We start from the raw sequence: 21855 nt of genomic DNA, 5'->3' as shown, positions 1-21855 counted from the left end.
ACGGTGGTAGACAGGCTCTGCAAAATAATAACAACAAGGGTGAAGTGGCATATGCAACAAGTCCCTCCCCCCATAGACACAGACGATATATTCTCAAAGTCCTAAATTCCTTAAACCGTTCAACCACACATGATAATACTTTGTCGATCAATTTCTTATATTCAGCAACTTACGAGGTGGTGCGTAATGTCTCTGAGGCTCTGGGAAAGAAAAAGAAAGCGACAAATTACGATGCAATTTACAAGCGTCAAACGAACAGTGTGAATCACACCTGTGCAGAGTGGTCAAGCACCTGAGCCCCTTGCTGCGTATCGAAGCCTGGCCGCATGGAGCGGCCATTCGCGGCCCTGTTTCGGTCTGCACATGCAGCCACAAAGTTTGCTTTGGTAGTTACTAGAGACGACTGTGGCGCTGCAGGGGTTCAGCCACAGTGGGAATTACGGGTAATGCATGGATTTGTCTTTCTGCTTGTGGATTCAAAAGTTCTTGTGGCTCTGTTTATTGCGCTTTATCTGCCTTAATTGTCCTAAATTTCTTAGCAATCTATGTTTTACAAAGTGTAGAAGACTGCGAACACACACAATCGCTACTAATTGCAAGGGTTCAGCCTGTCGAGGTGGCAAACCGAAATGCGCCTTCTCAACGCGCAGGCTGGCGTGCGAGAAATTCATGAGGGCGTTCTGTGCCGCTTGTCGATGCGTGCGCGCGTGGCGTAATCGCTTCTATATCGGGCCTCTCTGCTAGGGGTGCAGCGTTCGAATTCTGCCCTCGGACAATTTTAATAATCTTTATCGAATTATTCGTTACTCTGCTGGAAGCGACGCACTTATAAGGTCACGAAGCCGTTCGAGGCCAGACTGCTTAGGCTGAACCGCCCGGCTCGCTGCTCCCGCAGACACCAGAGCGCCCGTGCGTGCAACGAGCAAAGCCTGGTCGCCGGTGCTCGCGTGGCCGACAAGTGGGCACGCTCCGGGCCAGCGCCTCGGCCGGCCGCTCAACGCTATGCCCCACATTTTATTCACTCACCTACATATCTGCCGGGAGGCACTGCAGTAGGGGAAACATCACGGGGTAGAGCATTTACGCACACAAAGCAAGAAAGCGAGACAAAACATTTAAAAAGTTGGGCAGAACTCGCGATGACCGTCGACTGCAATGTGCCACAAAGCGAATACAGCGACCAAAGGCACCGTGGAAACAAGTTACGTACGAGCTGTGCAACGGGATTTCGCGCTTCTTTCGGGGGAACCAAGTTCGAGGCGACCCAAGTTCACCGAAGAGCGCCGCATGCCCGGTGCATCCTAACAGATCGGCTCCCCGAGGAACCCTTGCGACGTGGGTTCAATTCCGCTAAGCATCGGAGAAATTTAAGGGACCTTTCTCGTCCTTGTAGAGCGACACCATATCTCGGTGGCACACATCGAGTGCTCCAAGTCACAGAGTTTCTTCGAACAAGGGGAACGTGCTCGGCGCCGCATCGCGGCGTGAAAGAGGTTCGCTGACCCCCTGACACACGCTCGGCGACCCAAGTTGGCCTGATGGCTGGTCTCGAACGCTGTTACCCCACCACAGCAGCCCGATTCCACCACGGACTACCCGGTGACCCAGGTAGGTGGGAAAAGGCGGTTAGACTCAGATGGATATAGACATACACTGATAGATAGATAGCCTCCGCAAAGTGCGTCGAGTGTCCTACGAATGATTAAAATGTAACTGTAGCAAAAGCAGGACGACATCGGCTGACAACAAAAAGGCTGTCAAATATACAAGTACGTAACAGCATAGACGCCCAGTCTACCCCATAAGCAAAAGCACGTAGATCACACATACGATTGTTCCAACAGACATTATCGTGCAATTCAATAAAGATGTATAAATGTACAAAAGCTGTATATGAGCTTTATTCTTATTTTTTATTTTTACTCTCGATGAGTCTATCCTGCGAGTGAGCGATTGAATGCATTTCTCAGATGGAAGAAGGAACATTACAGGCAAAGAGGGGAAAGTTAGCGTAAGGACCGTGCGGAGGTTAAGGGTTGGTAGTACTGGCTAAAATGCTTTTCTTCTGTCGTACTACTTGAACGAACGCAAAGACGACCTCAAAACACAACAAGAAAGCCTAACTTCGGCATCGGAATAAATACAGAGGCTTTTCATGATTGCTGACGGGATGGCATGCAATAAAATCCTTGTCCTGACATCTGAGGTGTTTCACACCAGGCTCTAAATGTGCATGCGGTTCACAACTGTCTTTGGCAAATAAAACTGAACGATGTATCACGTGTAGGTAGAACTATGTTTTTGTGCCGAGGACGCAGTAGCCACTAGGAAACTTCGGAAGGCAGCGCTCGAAAAAGTAAAATGAACCCAGAAGACAAAGTGCATAAGCTTTGCTTAATTAATGAAGTTGTACTTTAAAAAGGCTCGCCGTCGTGTCACTAAAAAACCCATGTTACTGAAATGCCGAATCATTTTCGTTTGCAAAGTAAATATTTTCACAATATTCGTTTTACGTGTAGCTTCCCACACTAAGGTACAAATAGCGGCACTGATGCCCTATTTATGAGCAACGCAGGCATTCACAAGCCCAGGAGTAACTCTTCCAAATGGAGTGTGTCTAAACGGAACTGATGCGCTCTAATGATTAATACAGCTAATACTTTCATAGCGAGGATACTAGCGACCTGAAGGCTTTCTTGCCAGGCTTTTGTAACTTCGCTGTTTTTTTCTATTTGAAGTGCGGCAAGCGTTTACTAGATGTAGGAGATGTATGTCATGCTGCTATTAATATGTATCATTAACCCTTGCCCTTTTCCATCCCGAAATGAAAGACAGAAAGTTGCCTTGAATACATACCGTTTTGATAAACTGGCACTTTCTCTGCGAATGAAGCATAAAAAAATGAAGATTATTAACCTCATTCCGGTAAACCATCCAGTGTAGCAGCACTTGGGGTGTTTTTTTTTTCCTGATAGGTATTATCGAGTGGTCGGCCTGAGACACCATTCGAGTTGCGGTACAAATCACCTAGCTGCCAAAATGTCACAGCGACTGTGAGTGCCGAAGGTATGTCCAACAGCATTTTTACGAAAACGTATATTTATTTTATCGTGCAGCAAAGCGCCAAAATCTGACCATAATTATACAAGATTCTTCTCTTGATGTCCGAAGATATATGCAGTTATCCATATCATTATACTTTAACAAATCCGAGTGCCCTAAATTGGCATAACATGCACGACAGCTAGAGAGAGACATGAAATAGAGTTTGCCTCAGTTTAATAAAGATGTACATCAACTCGCGCCTAACAGCAGCCGTGCAATTAGCGAGGGGAAACTCAGTACGCGGACATTTTTTTTTACATGCTGAGAGTTTTAGTTTGCAGACATTTTTATTATAAAGATCAACTGGGAATGTTACGTCATACTTGCCAAGGTTGACGACTGGGCGTGTTGGTATAGCATATTAGAGGTTGGATTGAGGTTTAGAGGTTAGCGCTCTGTCGTGTGTGTTTCTCTTCTGTGTGTCTCGTCAAAATGTTGCGCAATCCAGCCTCTATTACGTCATACGCTGTACATTACCTAACGTCGAATACTGCTTCACAAGAAGCATGGAATCGAGTCCGATTCCAGTTCGTGATTTCCTCGTCCAGAAGCAAAAGGTTTACTCGGCGCGGATTCATTCTGCTGCGTCGCGTCTAACACACGCTGCGATGGCTGATCTACGTCAAGAGGCGTCGCTTACATCTGTGCAATTTAACCAGCACAACACAACAGTTACAAAGGATAGTGGCATTCGATTGGAATAGCCTTGGCAGTAAGGAAGCTTCAATTATATTAAGACCAAGAGCGACAATTAGAAATAGGTTGCAGGCTGTTGAATATTGCTTTCTATCGTACTCATCACAGCGTAATCCCTAGCTGTATCCTTTACCAAATTACCATATTTGTTTAAGTCAAACACTGTACATTAGGAATAATTTCATGTAGGTGCATACGCAAACGCTATATAGCCTAAATCAAAGTTCCAGCTGCTTCGCTGCAAGCAGATAGCACGTTTATTTTACTTTTTCTGAACTCGAGGGGCTACATCTGTCATATTGCTCCTCCTCCTGCATGATAGCCACGTGGCTGATATCCATTAAACAAAGTACACGGTGTATTCCATTCTAGTATCCATCAAACAAAGTACAACGTGTAATCCCCCTGCCCCTCCTCCAATAACTAGAACTATACCATAATAATTAGAGGAAGCAGTATACGACCGCAACAACGGGACCAGACATTGCGTTAGGACCAGTTCGCTTAAGACACGCATCAAATAGCGCTGCATTCAGAGAAGCAAGCACTTACGTATGCGGTCCCTGTACACCGCTGAAAAGAAGAAGTACGTTCGCGTTAATCCGATGCATGAAGGTCTCAGCCCTTACACATTGCAACGAAATCCGAGCTTCAACTGCGAACCATTGCCGGCGTCTTGATCCCAACTTAAGAAACGTAAAGTTAACTTCTGCAGGTACACTTTCCCACATCATTACAGCTATAACGCTTGCAGTGAGTTTCAGTCAGAGAGAAATAATAAGGTGTCGAAAGACACTGTGTCATCTTTTCTTTTTCGCAACGCCACGTCTGTGCATACAAAAGTGTCACGAAAGAGTTGTTCGCGACTGATGCTCCTACGTCACGACGAGCTCGAAGCTAAGCATAGAGAAAAGTATTTATTTGTAAATATGCCCGCACTTGCGCATTCGTCTCCCCCGCGGTGTGTGTTCACGACGGGAAGGTGCACGAAACGCTCTCGCTTTTTTGTCCGTTCGCCCATCATCCGTCCCGACGGCCGGCGACGAAGGCTGCACGCAGATCGGGAGAAAAGGAACGCCGCCGGTGTGGCGCCTCGCAGCAGCAGCGCTGCGGTGCCCCAGCGCGCCCACATCAGCGGCAGCCACGATGTGCTGACTGCGAGAGAGCTACGCGCTTCTTTGACAAGCGCCTTCGTTATGTGCGTTGCCCTGTGCGCGTAGATCGTTTTCATTTGAGGCGGCGTTAGCTTTCTTATATTATTCTTCTACGAAGGCCCTTTGCGGGGTAATACATGCAGGAATCAATGGCTGTCGAAGACATTTTTATTGCGATTTGCATGGGCTCAGAACTAGCGTTCAGCTTCCGCCTCATCCCGACCGTCTTCACGCGCCCCGCTTCGGCTCTGCTTTGTGACAGTTAAATTGCGTCAGCAAAAGTGAAACAACGAGGTATTCTACCCAAACACGTAGCCAAATATGCCTATAAAGTGAAGAAACTGACTTACGGACTTCCACCGGCACTGCGCAAAGCAAAACGAAAATCGCCCGTTAGTAAGGAGGCGCAGAGAGCGACAGAAGCGATTATATTAGAATAAAAAAGTCCAGCAGCGCTCACCTGGGTAGGCTTCTTTCACTGCAGATAAGCATACAGAAACATACGTTAGTTTCCGAGTGAGTTCATTGATTCGAGCTCGCTGAGTGTATTGATTCAAGACGCACCCGAGTGCATTGCTTAGTTCAAAGACCAAGAGCTTATGGCCTCTGGAAGCAGTAATGGGGTACCTTTGGCAGGAAACCCGGCTTTAAAAAATACGGCAGACTACACCTTTCAGAGCGAACCAGATGCAATAGTGATAGCTAAGGGGAAGCCACATTTTCTCTCGTGAATGGTGTTACACGAGTACATATACTTCACAACGTATTTATGTTACATGCAACACCCCGTTACCATGTGCAGAAGCGTCTTACTCACATCACCTGTAACTTTTTTATTTTGGAGGGCTTGTAATATTCATCACACGCATAGTATGGCTGACATACAAAAACATTTGAGCTTCTTCTGCCCCGCAATGACCATGTTGCAATGTTTGCAACACAAAGTGCTACACTCTGAAAAAAAAATTATGCACCCTATGGCGCTTGTCTCCCAACAGTAACGGTAATCAATTACCAACACTTCCATTAGCGTTAACCCAGCGTTCACTGCTTCTCTACTAAAAACGCTGTGTCACGCTACTACGTGCATTTCATTCGTGGCCTCAAAGACCCAGCACTAAAGGAAGGGAACGCACGGCACAGTAGATTATTGTTCGGGGACAAGATAAGCCACAAAGCCCGTGTCTGTTCTTCTCTTCCTTTCTTTTTTTTTTTTGCATAGAGACTTCGGCAAAGCAAGCGGAAAGTGGCGCGTCTTATAACCTTGCCGCACGCACGTGCAAGTTAGCAGCATTCTGCGACATTTTAGCGTAACTGACAGCTGTCAGAAAGGCGACGAGTTCGAAGTGCGCCCGTACACGAATGATAACTCTCGCGATCAGAGGCATTCTTTTGCGATAGCAGACAGAACGATTGACCCACCGGCGCAAGGAAGGCATTAAAGAAAGCAGTCTGCGATACACACACACACACACACACACACACACACACACACACACACACACACACACATATATATATATATATATATATATATATATATATATATATATATATATATATATATATATATATATATATATATATATATATATATATATGTGTGTGTGTGTGTGTGTGTGTGTTTGTGTGTGTGATATATATATATATATATATATATATATATATATATATATATATATATATATATATATATATATATATATAAATATATATATATATAGTTACGTGTAGCTGATGCCCAATGCTATTTACAATTTATTTACAGGGGAGCTAACGCAGGGCAAAATGGCGACGCTATATCCAGCGCGCACACGTCGTCTTCTTCCTCTTCAGTGCAGCCACACTGTGGCGGCTGTTCCGTATCATCCCCGTTGGCAGTAGAGGCACCGTCCCGGTGCTTAATCTACACATCCGCGGTGAAAGGTGTGTCGTATGGCTTTAGTCTCGCCACGTGAACGATGTAACTTGCAGCTGACGATGATGCTGAGAGGTCGACGGGGGTGATTTCATACGTGACATCGGTCAGTTGTCGCACCACACGGTATCGTTGTCGCACCACACGCTCGCACCACACGGCCAGCGTAGCGCGACAGCAGCTTTTCGGAAAGGCCTACGCGTCGAATGGGTGACCAGAGAAGCACCAGAGAACCCGGAGAAAAGTGCACGTCGCGATGGTGGCAATCATAGAAGCGTCTCTGATGCTCCTGCGAGGCCTCGAGACGAGTGCGGGCGAGCTGGCGCGCGTGGTCGGCATGTGCGATCGCGTCGCGGGCGTATTCAGTGGCTGAACGTGTGACCGAGGGCAGCAAAGTGTCGAAGGGCAACGCGGGTTCTCGGCCATATAGGAGATAGAATGGTGAATAGCTGGCGGTGTCGTGACGCGATGAATTATACGCGAACCTCTCATATGGTAGATCCCAGTCGTGGGGTCGGTCGCAACGTACTTCGAAAGCACGTCGGTGATGGTCCAGTTGAGGAGCTCCGTGAGGCCGTTGGTGGTAGGCCACACTGTGGTGGCTGTTCCGTATCAATATTGATCAACAGGAACAGGAATTGCTTGTCGTATTGGCGTACGTTTGTGACACGCTCCCCAGTGAACGGAACCACGAGAAAGATATTGGTTTTTCACTTACTACTAAAGGCCGATCCACACAACGGACCAAATTGCTCTTTTGGACCGCGGTCCGCGCATCACGTGATAGGACGTCACCAGTTCGTGCGTACCGCCGTTGGCCCGCTCAAGAACGCGGCCTTCGTGGTTCAACAAATCGCTGAGGCTTTTCCCGCTTCATTTTTGGCGGCGGACCGCATGCAAACCGCAGCGATTTTGGCGTAGCCAACGAATGTTGTCCGGCAACAGAGTGTCTTCAGCCATATCCAATCTAGTTTTCGGCTCAGCAAAAGCCAGTTAAGCTAGCCATTTCATGTGCGCCGTTCCGCCTACACGTGCATGTAGCATATATATTTTAGAGCGCAGCTCTTTGGCGTCCGTTCCTGGGTTTCGCGTCGTCGTCGGCGTTGTCGTCGGCCTCGTAACCAGCTCCGCCCCTCTTTCATCCCCCCAGCGCTAGCAGCGACCGACTGATACCGCTGGATGCCGCTGACGCCGCTAGAGAGTCAAGATAACGTGACTGCATAGAACACCGTCGCCGCCATGCAGAAAGAGGAGGAAAGGGTCCCCCCCCCCCTGTTCTTGTGTGGCGGATAGGGTGCTCTTCAGTTGCCGACGCGCCGGTTATTTCACGTAGGCCCCGGCACGTCGACGAATACGTGACCACCTTCCCACGGCTAGACCTGGTTCTTAGCGCTGCGGAAGCGAGGGTATCATATTGTTTGTGTCGGCATCGGCGGCGTTGTCCCTGAAACCAACTCCGCAGCTGGGGTTGACTCACTATCGCCGTCAGCGGCATCAGTCAGCCGCTGCTATCTCTTCCCTCCTCCCTTTATCGTGTTGTCCGCTTGCTGCGCGCGCTTCTGCCCCCATCGTTTGCCGCTGGGTGTACACGCCGCCCCCCTCCCCCCTCTTCCTGCGAGTCTCCGGTTGTCAAAGCGCCGGCTCGAACTTAATTCCTTTCTTCGCTCCTCCTCCAATGCAACCCCTGTGCGGTGGCAATCAGAGAGCCAGATCGGTGGCGGCGGATCTGTATATGTGCACCGCCCGAGCCGAAATTGCCGCTGCCGTTCGCCCTGTGCGGTGGCAATCAGAGAGCCAGATCGGTGGCGGCGGATCTGTATATGTGCACCGCCCGAGCCGAAATTGCCGCTGCCGTTCGCCACTGCGAAATTATCTGCCAGTTCTTTCTGAGCCATGAGCGAGACGACCGATGGAAGTCCTCCGTCTGCTGCTGCTGCTGCTGCTGCTGCTGCTAAACGAGCTGCCAGAGCAGAGGCCCAGCGCCGTCGCCGTCAGAATCCAGAGGTGCGTGCCGCCGAAGCAGAAGCTTACCTAGTGGAGTCTTTGTTAAAGGAATACGTGTGAAAAATAAAAAAAAATTCTGTGATAGCGCATACATGTGTTGCTCGATTTCTTTGCCTCAATCTATCGAAAAGGTGAAACAGCTTATTTGCTGCGCTCAAATTTCGCATTAGGAAGTAACGTAATCGTCGGTAATTTTTTTTAAACACCGTGTACTCTTGGAGTCACGAGGGTTTTTTTTTTTTTTTATCCCTCGTTGAGCAGTTCCCGGCTTTGTGGGGCTCGAGCCCGAATGACAGCAATGATAACACTCTGGCCGACAGTGTAGCTGGTCTGCCGTCTGCTACGGCGGTCCGCCGTGTGGATGTGCTCTGCGCCGGACCGGAACCGCGGCGGGCCGTGACGTCGCATCACGTGACCGATCGGCTCGCAGACTTGGTCCGTCGTGTGGATCGGCCTTTACGGGAAAACAAGGACGCTTCGGAGTAAGCAATATAAAGACCACGCATCGAGAGATGCGGCGATAAACGATGGACGTATCGACATGCAGGATGGAAGACGGCAGTGCGGATCGCAGATCAAACCTGGTTAGACCATGTTCCAGTTGACGTGAAGCGGGAATGGAGTTGCACAAGTCTCGTACCCTGTTTGAACAGCGCTGCGAGTGATGATAGCGAGCGAAGTGAACCTATGCGGCGGAAAAGCATTACAAGTGTTCAACTTAGGCTTGTCTAACCAGGATCGGTTTGGACAAAGCAAGGAGGCTATTTACCTATTAACCGTAAAACACTCTCAATCACCCGAAAATTTTAGATAGAGGAAGGGGGAGATCAGATAGGAGTATTAGCGGCTGTTTAAAATATATTAGCTTCTTAATCAATCCTTAATAAAACAGGAAGATATCTCAAGGAGACGGGAAAAGAAGCTATTGTACGCATTGCGTATTTGACGACAGAGTTATTCACCCGCAGCTAACTTAAATACCCTACGACAAATGCGAATCTGCAAATGGTTTTCTAAACGTTACTCGGCGTATTTTTTTCAACGAGAGCTGAGAGCAGGAAAAGTCTACATCGCTGCGGTGCCTTCCTGCCAGACTGCCGGACATTTGCGCCAAGTAGGAAATGAATGATCTGATCGCCATTCCTATAGTAATGCATCAATTGGCATAATGAACGTCCTTTTATCTCAAACCGCAAAGGGATAGAAACATGTAGTAAAGAAATATTTGAAATATTTTTATAGCATTTGTAACAATGAGTGAAAACACGAGAAGGTGGCTTACCTTTTTCTGCCTTTTCGTTTATTACTGCAATGATTGAAGATAACAAATTACCAAAGCGATATATTGCAGCTATTATCGATGCAGACTTATCTATGCAGAACTGAAGTTTTCCCTTTACCTTTGATGTGAAGATCTGTAAGCAAAACAAGAAGCACGCCTTTAATTTCGGAATTTTAGCAAAACCTTGCTTTGTTTGCACACAAGAAAAAACTGAAAGATAACTCACTGATTGGCCGCTCTGCAGTTGAGAAAGAAAAAAATATGGAGTGATTACAACATTTGTTTAACGCAGATAGCAGCTACACGATGAAAGCGTACAACTATCAACAACTTGGAAAATTAGCTTTATGTAACAGAATCACTGTGCAGTTTTTCGAAACCATTTTGTCCACAATCTTTTTGCACCGCGCATTAAAAATTATAGCACTGACGACAATATTACGACCGCTGATGATGGCGGTAATGTTCCAAAGGGACACGTGCTGGCTTCGAAATTGTTTCATAATAAATAGAAACATGCGTTGCATTAAGTGCATTGCAATGAAATACCTCATTCAATCATTACTCACGCACTCAAAAATGTCAAAACTATCACAGCACCTACGCAACGGTACTGGCAAAATGCAAGGAAAACGACTCTAATAAAGTCAGTGTTTGACTGTTTTTTTTTGTCTGCCACTAATGCGGTTAAATCTGTAACGGCATTAAAAGCTTTAATCCTGGTAGGCTATGTTCAAGGCAGCATTTGATATCTAATATTCAGATGTACGGGAGTTATGGTACTATAGTATATACTGTGGCGAGGAGGGCATATATGTCACCTTGAAGAAATGTAGACTTGTCGATACGTTGGCTTCTGCTTTCATCTTGTTCTCGTTTTGCTCATCGTCTAGAATTTTTATCTCCCTTCCCCCTGTTTTCCCCTGTCAGTAAAATGCAGGTATTCAACAACTGCAGATGGCAGGCAATTGAGTCTGAGCGCTGCCAAAATTTATCTAATCACTATTAAATTTATCCTTTCATATAGTAGTAACATTTCTTGCAATTATCAAATACGAAAAGATGTCCCTTGGTCAACAACTGCATCGAGGCAAGACTTTTGCTAGATTAGTTGTTTTTTCATTGCTTGCAAATGGCACTAGTAAACACGAAATTAATAAACGAGAGTGTGCTTGTCTCGTTGTCGCCTTTTTTCTTTTTGTCCTCCTTGCTAGCTATCGCCGTTCGCAAGCCCTTTGTTGGGAACTCCTGCCAAGGAGGTTCTGGCGGAAGTACAAGCTGAGGTGACAGGACAGAGCGCTATTATGCAGGTATATAGCCAAAGAAGTTGCTGGAAAGTTGTTGGAATGCGCAAAGTAAATCCTATTCTCGGGCACGATGTATATTTGCTGTTGAAATTCTACTTCTGCGGCAAGAATGACCTCGATCCGCAAAACTTGAAGCAATATCCCTGTTCTTGGCTCATTGGTATCGCAATTGACGTTTTCGTGCCGGTGCCGCATAGCTCACCTTTCTTGGGCTCATCGTAGTAGACAGGCTCCCGGTATTGCCGGTAGGTCTTCTTGACGTGTTTCGCTAGAGACAAGAAATGACTGTTACTTATCCGGGTCACTTTTAGACGTTTCAGAGTGCAGCCGATCTCCAATGGTTTAGAGAACCGTGGCTACATTCAGCGACGCAAGTACGAAGCGTTGCTGGACGCATTCGTCGACGAGGGGGCGCTCGGGAACGCGCTCAAGCTGCGGGCTCGCATCACGTGCCTTTGTCCGCGACGCGAAGGGTTGCGCCCCCGCACGCATCCGTGTGGTTTAATCCTGATGCGCTCACCATTCTTCCGAGTCAGCTTTGTGCATCCAGGGCTGTTCACAGTTAGCTGTTACAGTACTCTACACGTGTTTGCTCCACCTGCCATGGTCGCTTTCTGGAGCCACGCATTGCAATTCTTACGATGAGTTCGATTGGCGCACGAGGCAGCCGCATTACATTGCGAGCGAAAAAAATAAGGCGCTCGTGTACTTAGGTGCACCTTCTAAAAAAATCAAGCGGACCACGTTAATCTGGAAATCGCTGCTTCACCGTCAATGACAGCCCTCACGTCACATGTACGGCGACCCATTCGTACAATGACTCCGCGTGCCCCGTTTTCTGCCTCGCACCAACTACACGGACACTGGTCATTGCGAGAATGACCAGCATTCAGCGCGCCATGCTGTAGCTTTACAAGCTTGGAGCTCTTTCAGGCCGCCGATTTACGTCGTTCGAGCTCCGTTATCGGAGCCGCGCCTTATAAGCGGTAATCATTTCTTCGTTATTATTGATGCTTATGGCGGCCACAGCCACGATGTTGGTTGCACGCGAATCGACGCTTCAAAACAGAACAACGTGCGAAGGCTGAAGCGTCTCACGGTTGCACCGCAGGAGTCACAGAGCGCAGAGGAATCTGTGCAGACTCAACGATTAAGTATTCTCTTATATATATATATATATATATATATATATATATATATATATATATATATATATATATATATATATATATATATATATATATATATACGCACACACGGGCACTACTTCATTTCTTTTTTTTTACGAAACAATGAGGCGCCCAACAACATTTTCGGTTATGGGTGCTTTAATTAAAACAAATTGTTCAGTTTTGCGTGCCAGCACCCACATTCGCCACGAGGTTTGGGCGACTCCGGGCAGCGGTTGCGCCGATCGGAAGAACACTCGCGAACGACAAAGTTTTCTAGCCTTACGGCAGCGGGTTTAATTCCTGCGCTTGCCTGTTACTGCTATACCATTCTCTTATTACCAGGCGATCTGCTTGCTGGTACATTCACACCACCACTTTCTATGTGAATGCACGGCTTCGCGTTTGGAATCAAGCTGCCGATGCAACGAAGCATCCCCCCAGAAACCACCTCATGACCCTAACGGAGGAGGTATTCTTTGCCCCGAAGGTTCCGTGGGGCGTACACGGAACGTGCGGTTAGGAATTAAAAGTTGCCAGCATTGCTTACACAGTGTGGCTACTTATGGGGAAAGTAAGTGCGGCAGTGACCTTCAAAAAACAATTGCAACGCCTATTTATGCAGCCTTGTCTATATAACCACACGCAGCTTCTGTACAACTTTAGCGTGTCGCTATCACCATTCTTTAGGGCCTCCTGTCAATGCGCACCTAAAACATTGAGTGAATGACCCACACTGGAAGCATGTGTCGACAGAAGGACGACGCAAAACCTGTAGAATAAGATGCGTTTTGCACAGCAGGCAGCAAGCTATGCCGAAGAGAAGAAAACACACGTATCTAGCACTTACAGCGTATCTTTAATGTACTAGAAATGCCCATTTGTGAGTGGCTCTGAATTTTGTAGACCCCAATGGAAAGTTACGCTCATTTTCACATCTGCTCGCTGTTTATAGTCGTTATTGCACTTAATGGACAATACCTACTTTTTGATAAACTATTTTCTGCTTCCCCATGGACGGCACAAATAGACCATTCCGTATGAAACCTTATTAACAGGTATGCGATAAATGCGTGAAAGTGTTAAACGATTTGCAACCCCGAATACTGCGCTGAAGCTGAATCGCTAAACACATACGCTTACATGAGATTGAAATCTTCTAACAGCAGGTATTTGCTTTCAAAATAGAAGATCGATCATCTACTCACTCTTCTTGATTTTAGGCACAACTTCGTAGTCATCTGCGACAATGAGTTAAAAAGTGGGAATCGAAGTATTAGCATTATTGTCACCATTTCCTTTTCTTAAGTAAAAAGAAAACTCTGAAAAGGCAGAGGAAAGTTGCGAACTGCTTCGGCAAGTGGCTGTCAGCGCTCCGTCACCATTCTAGCGCCTCCAATTCGTAGATGGAGCAGCCGGAGCATTTTCGCTCACGAACCTCGTCCAGTGTTTCTGACCACGTGTGCGTCAGTGCGCGCACATTATCCAGCTACCGATCTTTTCCGAAGCACTTCCGTTGTTTTTTTTTATTATTGCTCTATCCCGCGCTTTGACGTAACCTGTCCCAGTAAAATATATTCCTGATGATGCGCCACCATGGAGTAATTCTTTCTTTTAATGCGGTACTTGGGAAAATATAGCTTTACTCTCAAAAATACATCAAGACCATCAAAACCGGAATAATTAGCAGCGACAGTTTCTAAGCACGAACTGCGCTGCACAGAATAAGACGGGGCGCGCTTATTATGTTTCTGTCAAACGAAGTAAAGCAAATAATCCAGACACACAATACTGTTGTCAAACCTCGATTAAATTAATAGGCCCGCGATATCCCAAAATATTATGCATGATTCTTACCGTAGTTATTATAGGAATTTCCGTAGTCGTAGTAGTCATACGCCGGTCTTGCTTGGACAATGGTAACTGCATGTACGCGCAAAAAAAAAAAGTACCTGTATGCTTGCACAGCGAACATAGACTTGGCATTTCCGTCAGCTATAATAAACTTTGGACACTAACCTTTTTGCTTCTTTGCCTTCTTGGGCTCTGCAAATCACAGTAAAGGCTGTTAGCAACGGCGCACTTGGCATGCGCCGACATGGATGGCGCGCTTACGTCGGCAGGTTGACGCAAAGAGGGCTGTTTCAAATGTCTCGCTGCTTTTAGTTTGCCCATCATTTTTCGTTCTAAGGTGCTATGTAAGTTATTGAAAATTAGTAAGGATAGCCGAAAGAGTTGTAATAGATGAGTTCGCATAGCAAAATACAAACCGGCCAGCGCTGTCATTGTGTTGTAACTGCATGACAGCCTAAAAGTAGAATATACTAGCACTGACACTAGTACATGGACAATATTATCTCCCCATCTATGCAAATGACATTTTTGTACAGTATTATCCGTTAGAAATGTTATAAAGACTTAGTCTCAGACAATTATGTCTCGGAGTAAGTACCAGCTGGGCGAACGAAATGTCCGTCCATACACCTCAACGCCACGAAGGAGTGGTCAGTGTGGGAAGCTCGCTTACAAAAGTCGCCGAACCTACACGTGAATAGGAAGTAGCTGATAGTATAACACGCTGATATCCGATACGGCAATGCGACTGGTACTCACTTTTTTGTTTTACCTTCAGAGGGACCTCCACATATTCGGCTGTAACAGAAGAGAGCAGTTATCGATCTCATCGTGCCAAGTAGCATCAAATGGCTTTCCCAGATACCTGACACCACCGGGATTTCATCTTAAAAGCGCTGTTCTTACAAGGCTTCACTTACACGCATAAGTAAACAATGTTCTATGTCGTAGCAGTGCCTATAGACTAGTCATACACGGTAATTTTACCGAAGCTGATTTAGCACCCACTAAATTAAAATAGCTCTTCGCAAAAGCACGGAGTTTGAAATGTTCTGGTCGACACCCGAAATTTGTGAACATCTGATTGCAATACACGGGTGTTCCATCTGACCTGTGTGAATAAGTTTTAGAAGCGCTTTAAAACACCTTTGCCTCACACATGAAGGGCATGATGGAATGACTGCGCTGCAATTAGAAAAACATGTCCTCGACAACCTTTTCAGTGTTTTTATATTACCGTAGATATTAGTATTGCAAGTTTTGCTGTGTGCATACCTCCTCAGTTCGTCTCTTCTCTTTCGATTACGTCACCTAGCTTCATTGTTGTGGCTGGTGGCGGTTTTGAGTGCGCTAATGGCAACTCCCAGTGCAGGTAGTCATGGGTGCCACCAATCGCAATACAGGCAGAGAGGGTGTCCTTGCTGGTATATGACTCTCACTGGCACCGAAAACTAAAGGTGGAATCCTGCCAGGGGAGGATCTATCGCTCACTTCAGGGAGGTTGGTAGGAAATTTCACCTTTCTTAAGTGTTCTGTCAGCATCAGTACACCAGTTTGTTAGATTCTTACTCACATTGTGCTAATATGCCTTCTTCTTTTTTGTGCGTTTATGCGATATACGAATCGTTTTTATATATCTTCTCAGAAGCTGGAAGGTTTATTTGGTGTAGAAGACGCATTTTTAAAGTGATATAAATATGCGCGTAACAAAAAGATTTTTCGACCAATTATAGAAAACCTAGAGTAATAAGGTCTACCGTTATACTGAAGTTCTTGCGCTATTATCTTCGCATGTCAAGTTCACTACGCTAAGTCAAGGAGCAAGTGCACAACTATAATGTAATGAACACTGGCATCCTTTGAACAACAAAGAATGTTACTTCAAACACAAATAAATAATTATACAGGTTTAGAGAAGTACTACCATATTTATCATTCAAAGGAAATATTTATGTTCTAAAACACGCCAGAAACAAAAATTATCCTATAGCACAGTCATGAAAACCAGTATGCAGAGTTGCAAAAATCACTCAGAATTCGGTAATATAATGCAGAATGTAGAGACATCGACGGAACCACCCTCCGGCGCTACAGGGTCCAACCAGTGGAAGAATGACGCAGGCGTGATTTTTGTGGAAGCATATTCCAACAATACCTATTCAAGCATATATTCCAGGTTTAAGCGTTCGTACAGCGGTTTCATAATCCTGTCATTGTATAAGCATCCCCAAAACTATTTCCAATTTAAAGCTTCTCCTGCTTAAACCACTGGGGATGAATTCTTAGCTGGTATGATGCCAGAATTCATCTCGCTGAATCATCCACCGTTCTCCGGCGATGTAATAAGATCGAACGCAGCTCGCACCACTGACGACACATGAACAAAAGAACGAGCACTGGAATTGACACTACCACGTCTTGAGCAAAATCGCTACCTTCTCGGTATTAATTTAGACACCGTCTATTTATCCCAACATAAATTCACACTTGACGTAAGAGCCACAACCGAAACGCGGCTGAACGAAGGTGAAACCCACATTTACATGCACGCACAATGGCATCTACGCTTCGAGAGAATGCTTCCCGTGGCGGTTCAGTCGCACTATTTGTTGAAGATTACATTGATTTTCACCTTCTTTTGGGAAGCTCTACACTTATGCTTCTAGCTGATACAGTATTCACTCTGATGAAGTGTGGTGTTACAGTGGGTGCTGTCTGCCATCCGCTCTCTTTATGTGTTGGTGGTTTCAGCTACACTATAGAATTTCTCATGGTATCTCTTACAGCTTCCTTTGATTCCATGTAGTAGAAATAATAATAATATATGTAAATATAAGTCAGATTATTTGTATTTCGTTGAGCCACCTAACCTTAAAAATGGTATTTCCACTGCAACCCATTTCACTAACCACTCAGAATAAATTATTGACCTCATGCTATTTAACAACGAGGGGGAAGTGTGTGCAGGGGTTTATGATGTGAGCGTAACTCATCATAATCCAATATTTCTGTTTTTCCCGTAAATACCCACAACCAACCAGCATCAAGCGCTCAACATATGTGGACTGTGGTCAACTCTTTTACCGCGACTGCTGCATGCAGCTGGGTGCTGCCGTCTGGCCGAATAACTTACGCGCACAAAAAACAAGTCAATATAGCTCCACCTGTACTACGCCCGCAGAAATGCCGATGCCTGGCTATCTTCACTCCGTATTTACGCAGTGAAACAGCAAAGCGTACCTGAATATCATAAGTGCGATAAGCATACGACTAAAGGCGCGTAGTTACCTAACTAAAACGTACCTTCCTATGCCCCCGGAGTTCGCCGCATCTGCTCGGTCGTTTTCCCGCCGAGTTAAGTGTGCCGACGCTAGAAGCAGAGCGATAGTAAAGTGGGCCGATCCCGGAGACAGTGTCATCCGCGGTGACGAAGTCGCGGCAGTCGCATAATCGCTATGCTACAATATGCTGTTTCCGAAAACGAGCAGTTGTACCGCGTTTGATTACCCGCTTCGCGAGAGCATCGCGTCACACCGATTCCAATCTATGCGCTGGATCTGCATGATTTTCTTATATATGTTAGTTTTACACGCCCTAAAGTATAAACAGAGCTATTCTTTTTTCTAGCGAAGAGTTTGCATGCCTCGATATAAATACGTCGCACGTGTCAATTGTTCCCAAGCTCCACGCAACGCAGCAACGGTGCCTTCAACTCTAAATTCTCTAATGCGAATATCAAGTGTAAAATGCTCTACCGTTGGTTGAGGATGGTCTAGAATTGGTCAGATAATCAACATTCCTAAATAATGATTTATTGCCAATCTCTTATTTCTAAAGTGGAGAAGCACAAGACCTCTGAAAAGAAAGGACAGTCATTGTAAAGGTCCGCTTAGTCCCAAGACAACGCTTCGGTCAAATGTTTGTGGTCGCCTTCCCTCGATAATTGAGTCCAACCGAGACGAAAGGAACGCGATAGCAAAGAAACGGATCCGCTTTCATCAAGTCGTAAGGCTTAGTATTGTTTCGAGCGGTAATCGTTCTTGGGAAATACTATTGAGTTCATTCTACTTTTCTAGTGGTATAGCAAGCCCTATCGCCTCTGGAATCTTCACGTGTTGTTTTTGTTTTACCTCTGCATGTACTATAATCATGCTCTTACGCACTTTATACGTACGGACATAAAAGACGAGTGAGCGCTGACTGACAACCGAAAAGTCTATTGAAACCGGGTGAAATATATACATAGGTTCTCGCAGATGAGAGATTCGTAAGCATATGCACAAGACACTTCTGTATGCGAGTGTGAATAAAGTCGTAACGCAGGGTTAAGTGTGCTCTGCCTATAAATAAGACTATAGATACGAATCAAGCAGAGAATATCATGTAGACCTTACGCACGGTGCGAATCAAATTAATTTATTTGACTGCACAAGTTACGAAGAGAACATCACGAAGTCTATAACATGTAACGCGGTGCTGCATATACCGGGCCATGAATAAGCGCTGCGAAGAAGGTTCCACCAAAGACCACAGCGACAGATGCAGTTGGAACAAGCGAAGAATGTATCGGCCAACGTCATCCGCCCGAATAATGCTTACCGTAGGTCGGCCCGTAGTCGTACGACGGCCGAGGAGCTGGGTAGTCGTACACAGGTCGCCTTTCCGGGTACGCATCCACAATCACCACTGCGTCAACAGAATTGTCCGTTCAACAGCTGCGTGCAAACCGCACAGTTACAGAGCACCGCCGAGGACACTTCCTTTTAACGTAGTTTTGTAAACAGCTCAGCATGCAGGTGGATTCCCGCAGCGTGACTAACTGCTGTGACCGTGGAGCCCGAAGCGTCAGCTGCATCGCATTCCTCGTGGCTACGACGCCGTGCGGCTTAGCCGCAACGCCGCCCGCTCTGCTGAGGCTCGCACGTGCGATTGGGGCGCCCGTGCACGGTTCGCTGGACGCGTGTCCATCAATCCCCCACAACGCTTCATCATCACATCGTGGTTGTTTTGGTGCGTGAAACCCGACAATTCAATTGATTTTACGTGTGGTGTAGATCCCTTGTCAAAGGGAAGGACCGTGAATATTGTGCAGTCCTGGCTGCTTCTTGTGGCGCCCGTTGAAGTTCGTGAGCTGCAAGTCACTGGCTGCTAAAGGGAACAGCTTTCCGCCCTCTCCGTATCTTTCGAGCAGTGAAAATGCTCCACGACACCGACTCGACATCCTAATTAATTTATGGCCCCGTGTATAGTGTAGAGCTTTCCGATTAGTAGCCTCCGAACTGGCGACACTGGCAAAGGTTTAGCCAGTTTTCTAGGGAAACGCATACAGGCTGCAATCCTACCGCCAGATATGGCCTCTCTCTAAATGTTGTTGCAACTACATAGCATTCTGTAACTAACAACAACAACACCGCGTTGTCCTTAATATCCATGACATGTGGATTCTATGGATGACTCGTTCCGCAAATACTTGTCTTTTCTTTTCTCTCTCTTTTTGCTTTGTCGCATCGATCTCATTTATGCAGGTTTTCATCCGCTTCCCCCAAAGCACTTGCGCTGGTTGGGTGGTTTCGCCGCCGACACTGGCTACGCGTCCCTGCTTGTCGGACGTCTGGAGGAGGATATGGCGCGCGCAGGGTAGCTTGAAGAGCGCTACGAAGACGCGGACTAAAAGAAGAACATGTACGACGGACAAGGCGCTACTTACAACTAAATTTCTCTTTTTTTTTTGAGGAAACAGGACTTTAAATAGATACGACCTAGAATGGCCCATCGTGACATCACGACCGCCCTAACTCATTAGAAAAGCTATCTCTTTTTCGGTAAGCGTCACTGAAGGGCAGCTTATGTACGTGCCCTCGGCCTTTGCAATGTAGAAAGCTTCTAATATCTCCCGTTCTAGTCTATCTCTAGATCGTGCCAGAAACCTGGTGTCGCGAAGATGCGGACGGCAATTGTGACGTTTACAGTGTTCTGCCAGATGGCCCCCCACATTGTTATTTACGGCCCAGTTGTGCTCACGCACCCATTCATTAAAACACCGTCCGGTTTGACCGATATAAACCCGTTGGCAACTTAGGGGTGTCTCATATACGACATTACTTTTGCAAACCGTGTACTGCGCTGCATATTTCTTAAGAGCATGGTTCGGGGTTTGCTTTTGTCATCATAGGGCATATCTTGGCCAGGTTACACGGTGCAGTGAAGAGAAGGAGGAGGAGGAGATTTTAATGGAGAGAAAGGAGGAGAGGTCGGCCTGGAGAGCGTGTCTCTAGCCTGCTACTCCTCACTGGGGAAAGGGGAAGTGGGAAATACAGGGAAAGGTAGGTGGCGGGTGATTATGTTATGGTACAATGAGATACTATATACACGTTGTCCAATATGCGGATGCGCACTGTAGACGCAATGCACGTAAGAGTAATCTTGTCCATACAAAAAGTAATCTTGTCACAAAAAGTTATTGCGCAAACACATTTCGCACTGACTGCACGTCTCACAGCTTCTAGAGGCGATCGTCTAAACCAGTCACACTTAAAAAGTTCAAAAGTGATTTTATGGCACGATGGGCACAGTGAACACTCCTCCACGCGCCCAAAAGCTTTTCTTCTGAAAAGGGGCGGGAGTCCAAGCTGTCAACTGTAGATTTAAGTGTTCTTCGTTCGGCCGCATATTGAAGGCACACGCAAAGTACGCGAGATATTGTCTCGACAGTGTGACAGACGCTACATTCAGGGTCCCATGTTTGTCCAATCTTGTGAAGGTATCCGTTCGTTGTTTGCGACACCCAGCCGTAATCGATGAATGAGTGCTTCCTGGCTTCTCCGCAACCGAAGTGGAAGCCGGAATTGTAATCCAGCGTCTAGTCTATGGAGGCGCTCTTGTCGATGTTCGGGGTTGTCCCAATGTCGCGCCGTAGAAGTTTTAAGGGAGGTATGGAGCAAGGCGTTAATGTCATACCGGGAAAAATGAATTTTTATAATAGTTCCGTCAGTGTGCGCCTGTCTTGCTTCTGCGTCGGCCTGTTCGTTTCCAGCTATTCCACAATGGCCAGGAATCCATTGCAGCACGATGGTATGTCCGGAATGAGACGCCTCAGCAAGCAGAGACATGATGTCATAAACCAGAGGACTATATGCGGTTTTGTCACTCATATAATTGCTGATGAGTTGCAGTGCTGGTTTTGAGTCGCAGAACACTGTCCACTTCTCGAGACTTTGTTGCAGTATGCAGCGAACTGCTTCTCGAACTCTGGTCAACTCAGCTGCTGTAGACGACGTCCTATGTCCTATCTTGAACCGTTGTGCGATCCCCATTCCTGGCACCGTGTAGGCCGCCGCGGAAGAAGTCTGTGTCACAGAACCATCTG

At 46.4% G+C, this 21855-nt stretch overlaps 1 protein-coding gene across 1 annotated transcript in view; it reads right to left on the bottom strand.

Annotated features, from left to right (window-relative positions):
* LOC142557946 (uncharacterized) overlaps positions 1 to 21855 on the bottom strand; it is a 55527-nt gene that overhangs the window by 11113 nt on the left and 22559 nt on the right. The window contains exons 3-17 of the mRNA XM_075670132.1: positions 19089 to 19175; positions 15249 to 15287; positions 14655 to 14681; positions 14493 to 14558; positions 13844 to 13876; positions 11669 to 11734; positions 10386 to 10397; positions 10278 to 10316; positions 10160 to 10183; positions 5416 to 5433; positions 5306 to 5320; positions 4354 to 4374; positions 2857 to 2880; positions 174 to 200; positions 3 to 17 (exon numbers count right to left, since the gene is read on the bottom strand). Coding sequence (XP_075526247.1) covers positions 3 to 17; positions 174 to 200; positions 2857 to 2880; positions 4354 to 4374; positions 5306 to 5320; positions 5416 to 5433; positions 10160 to 10183; positions 10278 to 10316; positions 10386 to 10397; positions 11669 to 11734; positions 13844 to 13876; positions 14493 to 14558; positions 14655 to 14681; positions 15249 to 15287; positions 19089 to 19175 — 513 coding nt within the window. The remainder of the gene's footprint in view (positions 1 to 2; positions 18 to 173; positions 201 to 2856; positions 2881 to 4353; positions 4375 to 5305; positions 5321 to 5415; positions 5434 to 10159; positions 10184 to 10277; positions 10317 to 10385; positions 10398 to 11668; positions 11735 to 13843; positions 13877 to 14492; positions 14559 to 14654; positions 14682 to 15248; positions 15288 to 19088; positions 19176 to 21855) is intronic.

The sequence above is a fragment of the Dermacentor variabilis genome, chromosome 9 (genome assembly GCF_050947875.1).
Source record: "Dermacentor variabilis isolate Ectoservices chromosome 9, ASM5094787v1, whole genome shotgun sequence".
Classification (NCBI taxonomy): Eukaryota; Metazoa; Arthropoda; class Arachnida; order Ixodida; family Ixodidae; genus Dermacentor; species Dermacentor variabilis.
The sequence above is the reverse complement of the archived record's forward strand: the minus strand, read 5'-3'. Positions and strand labels throughout refer to the sequence as shown.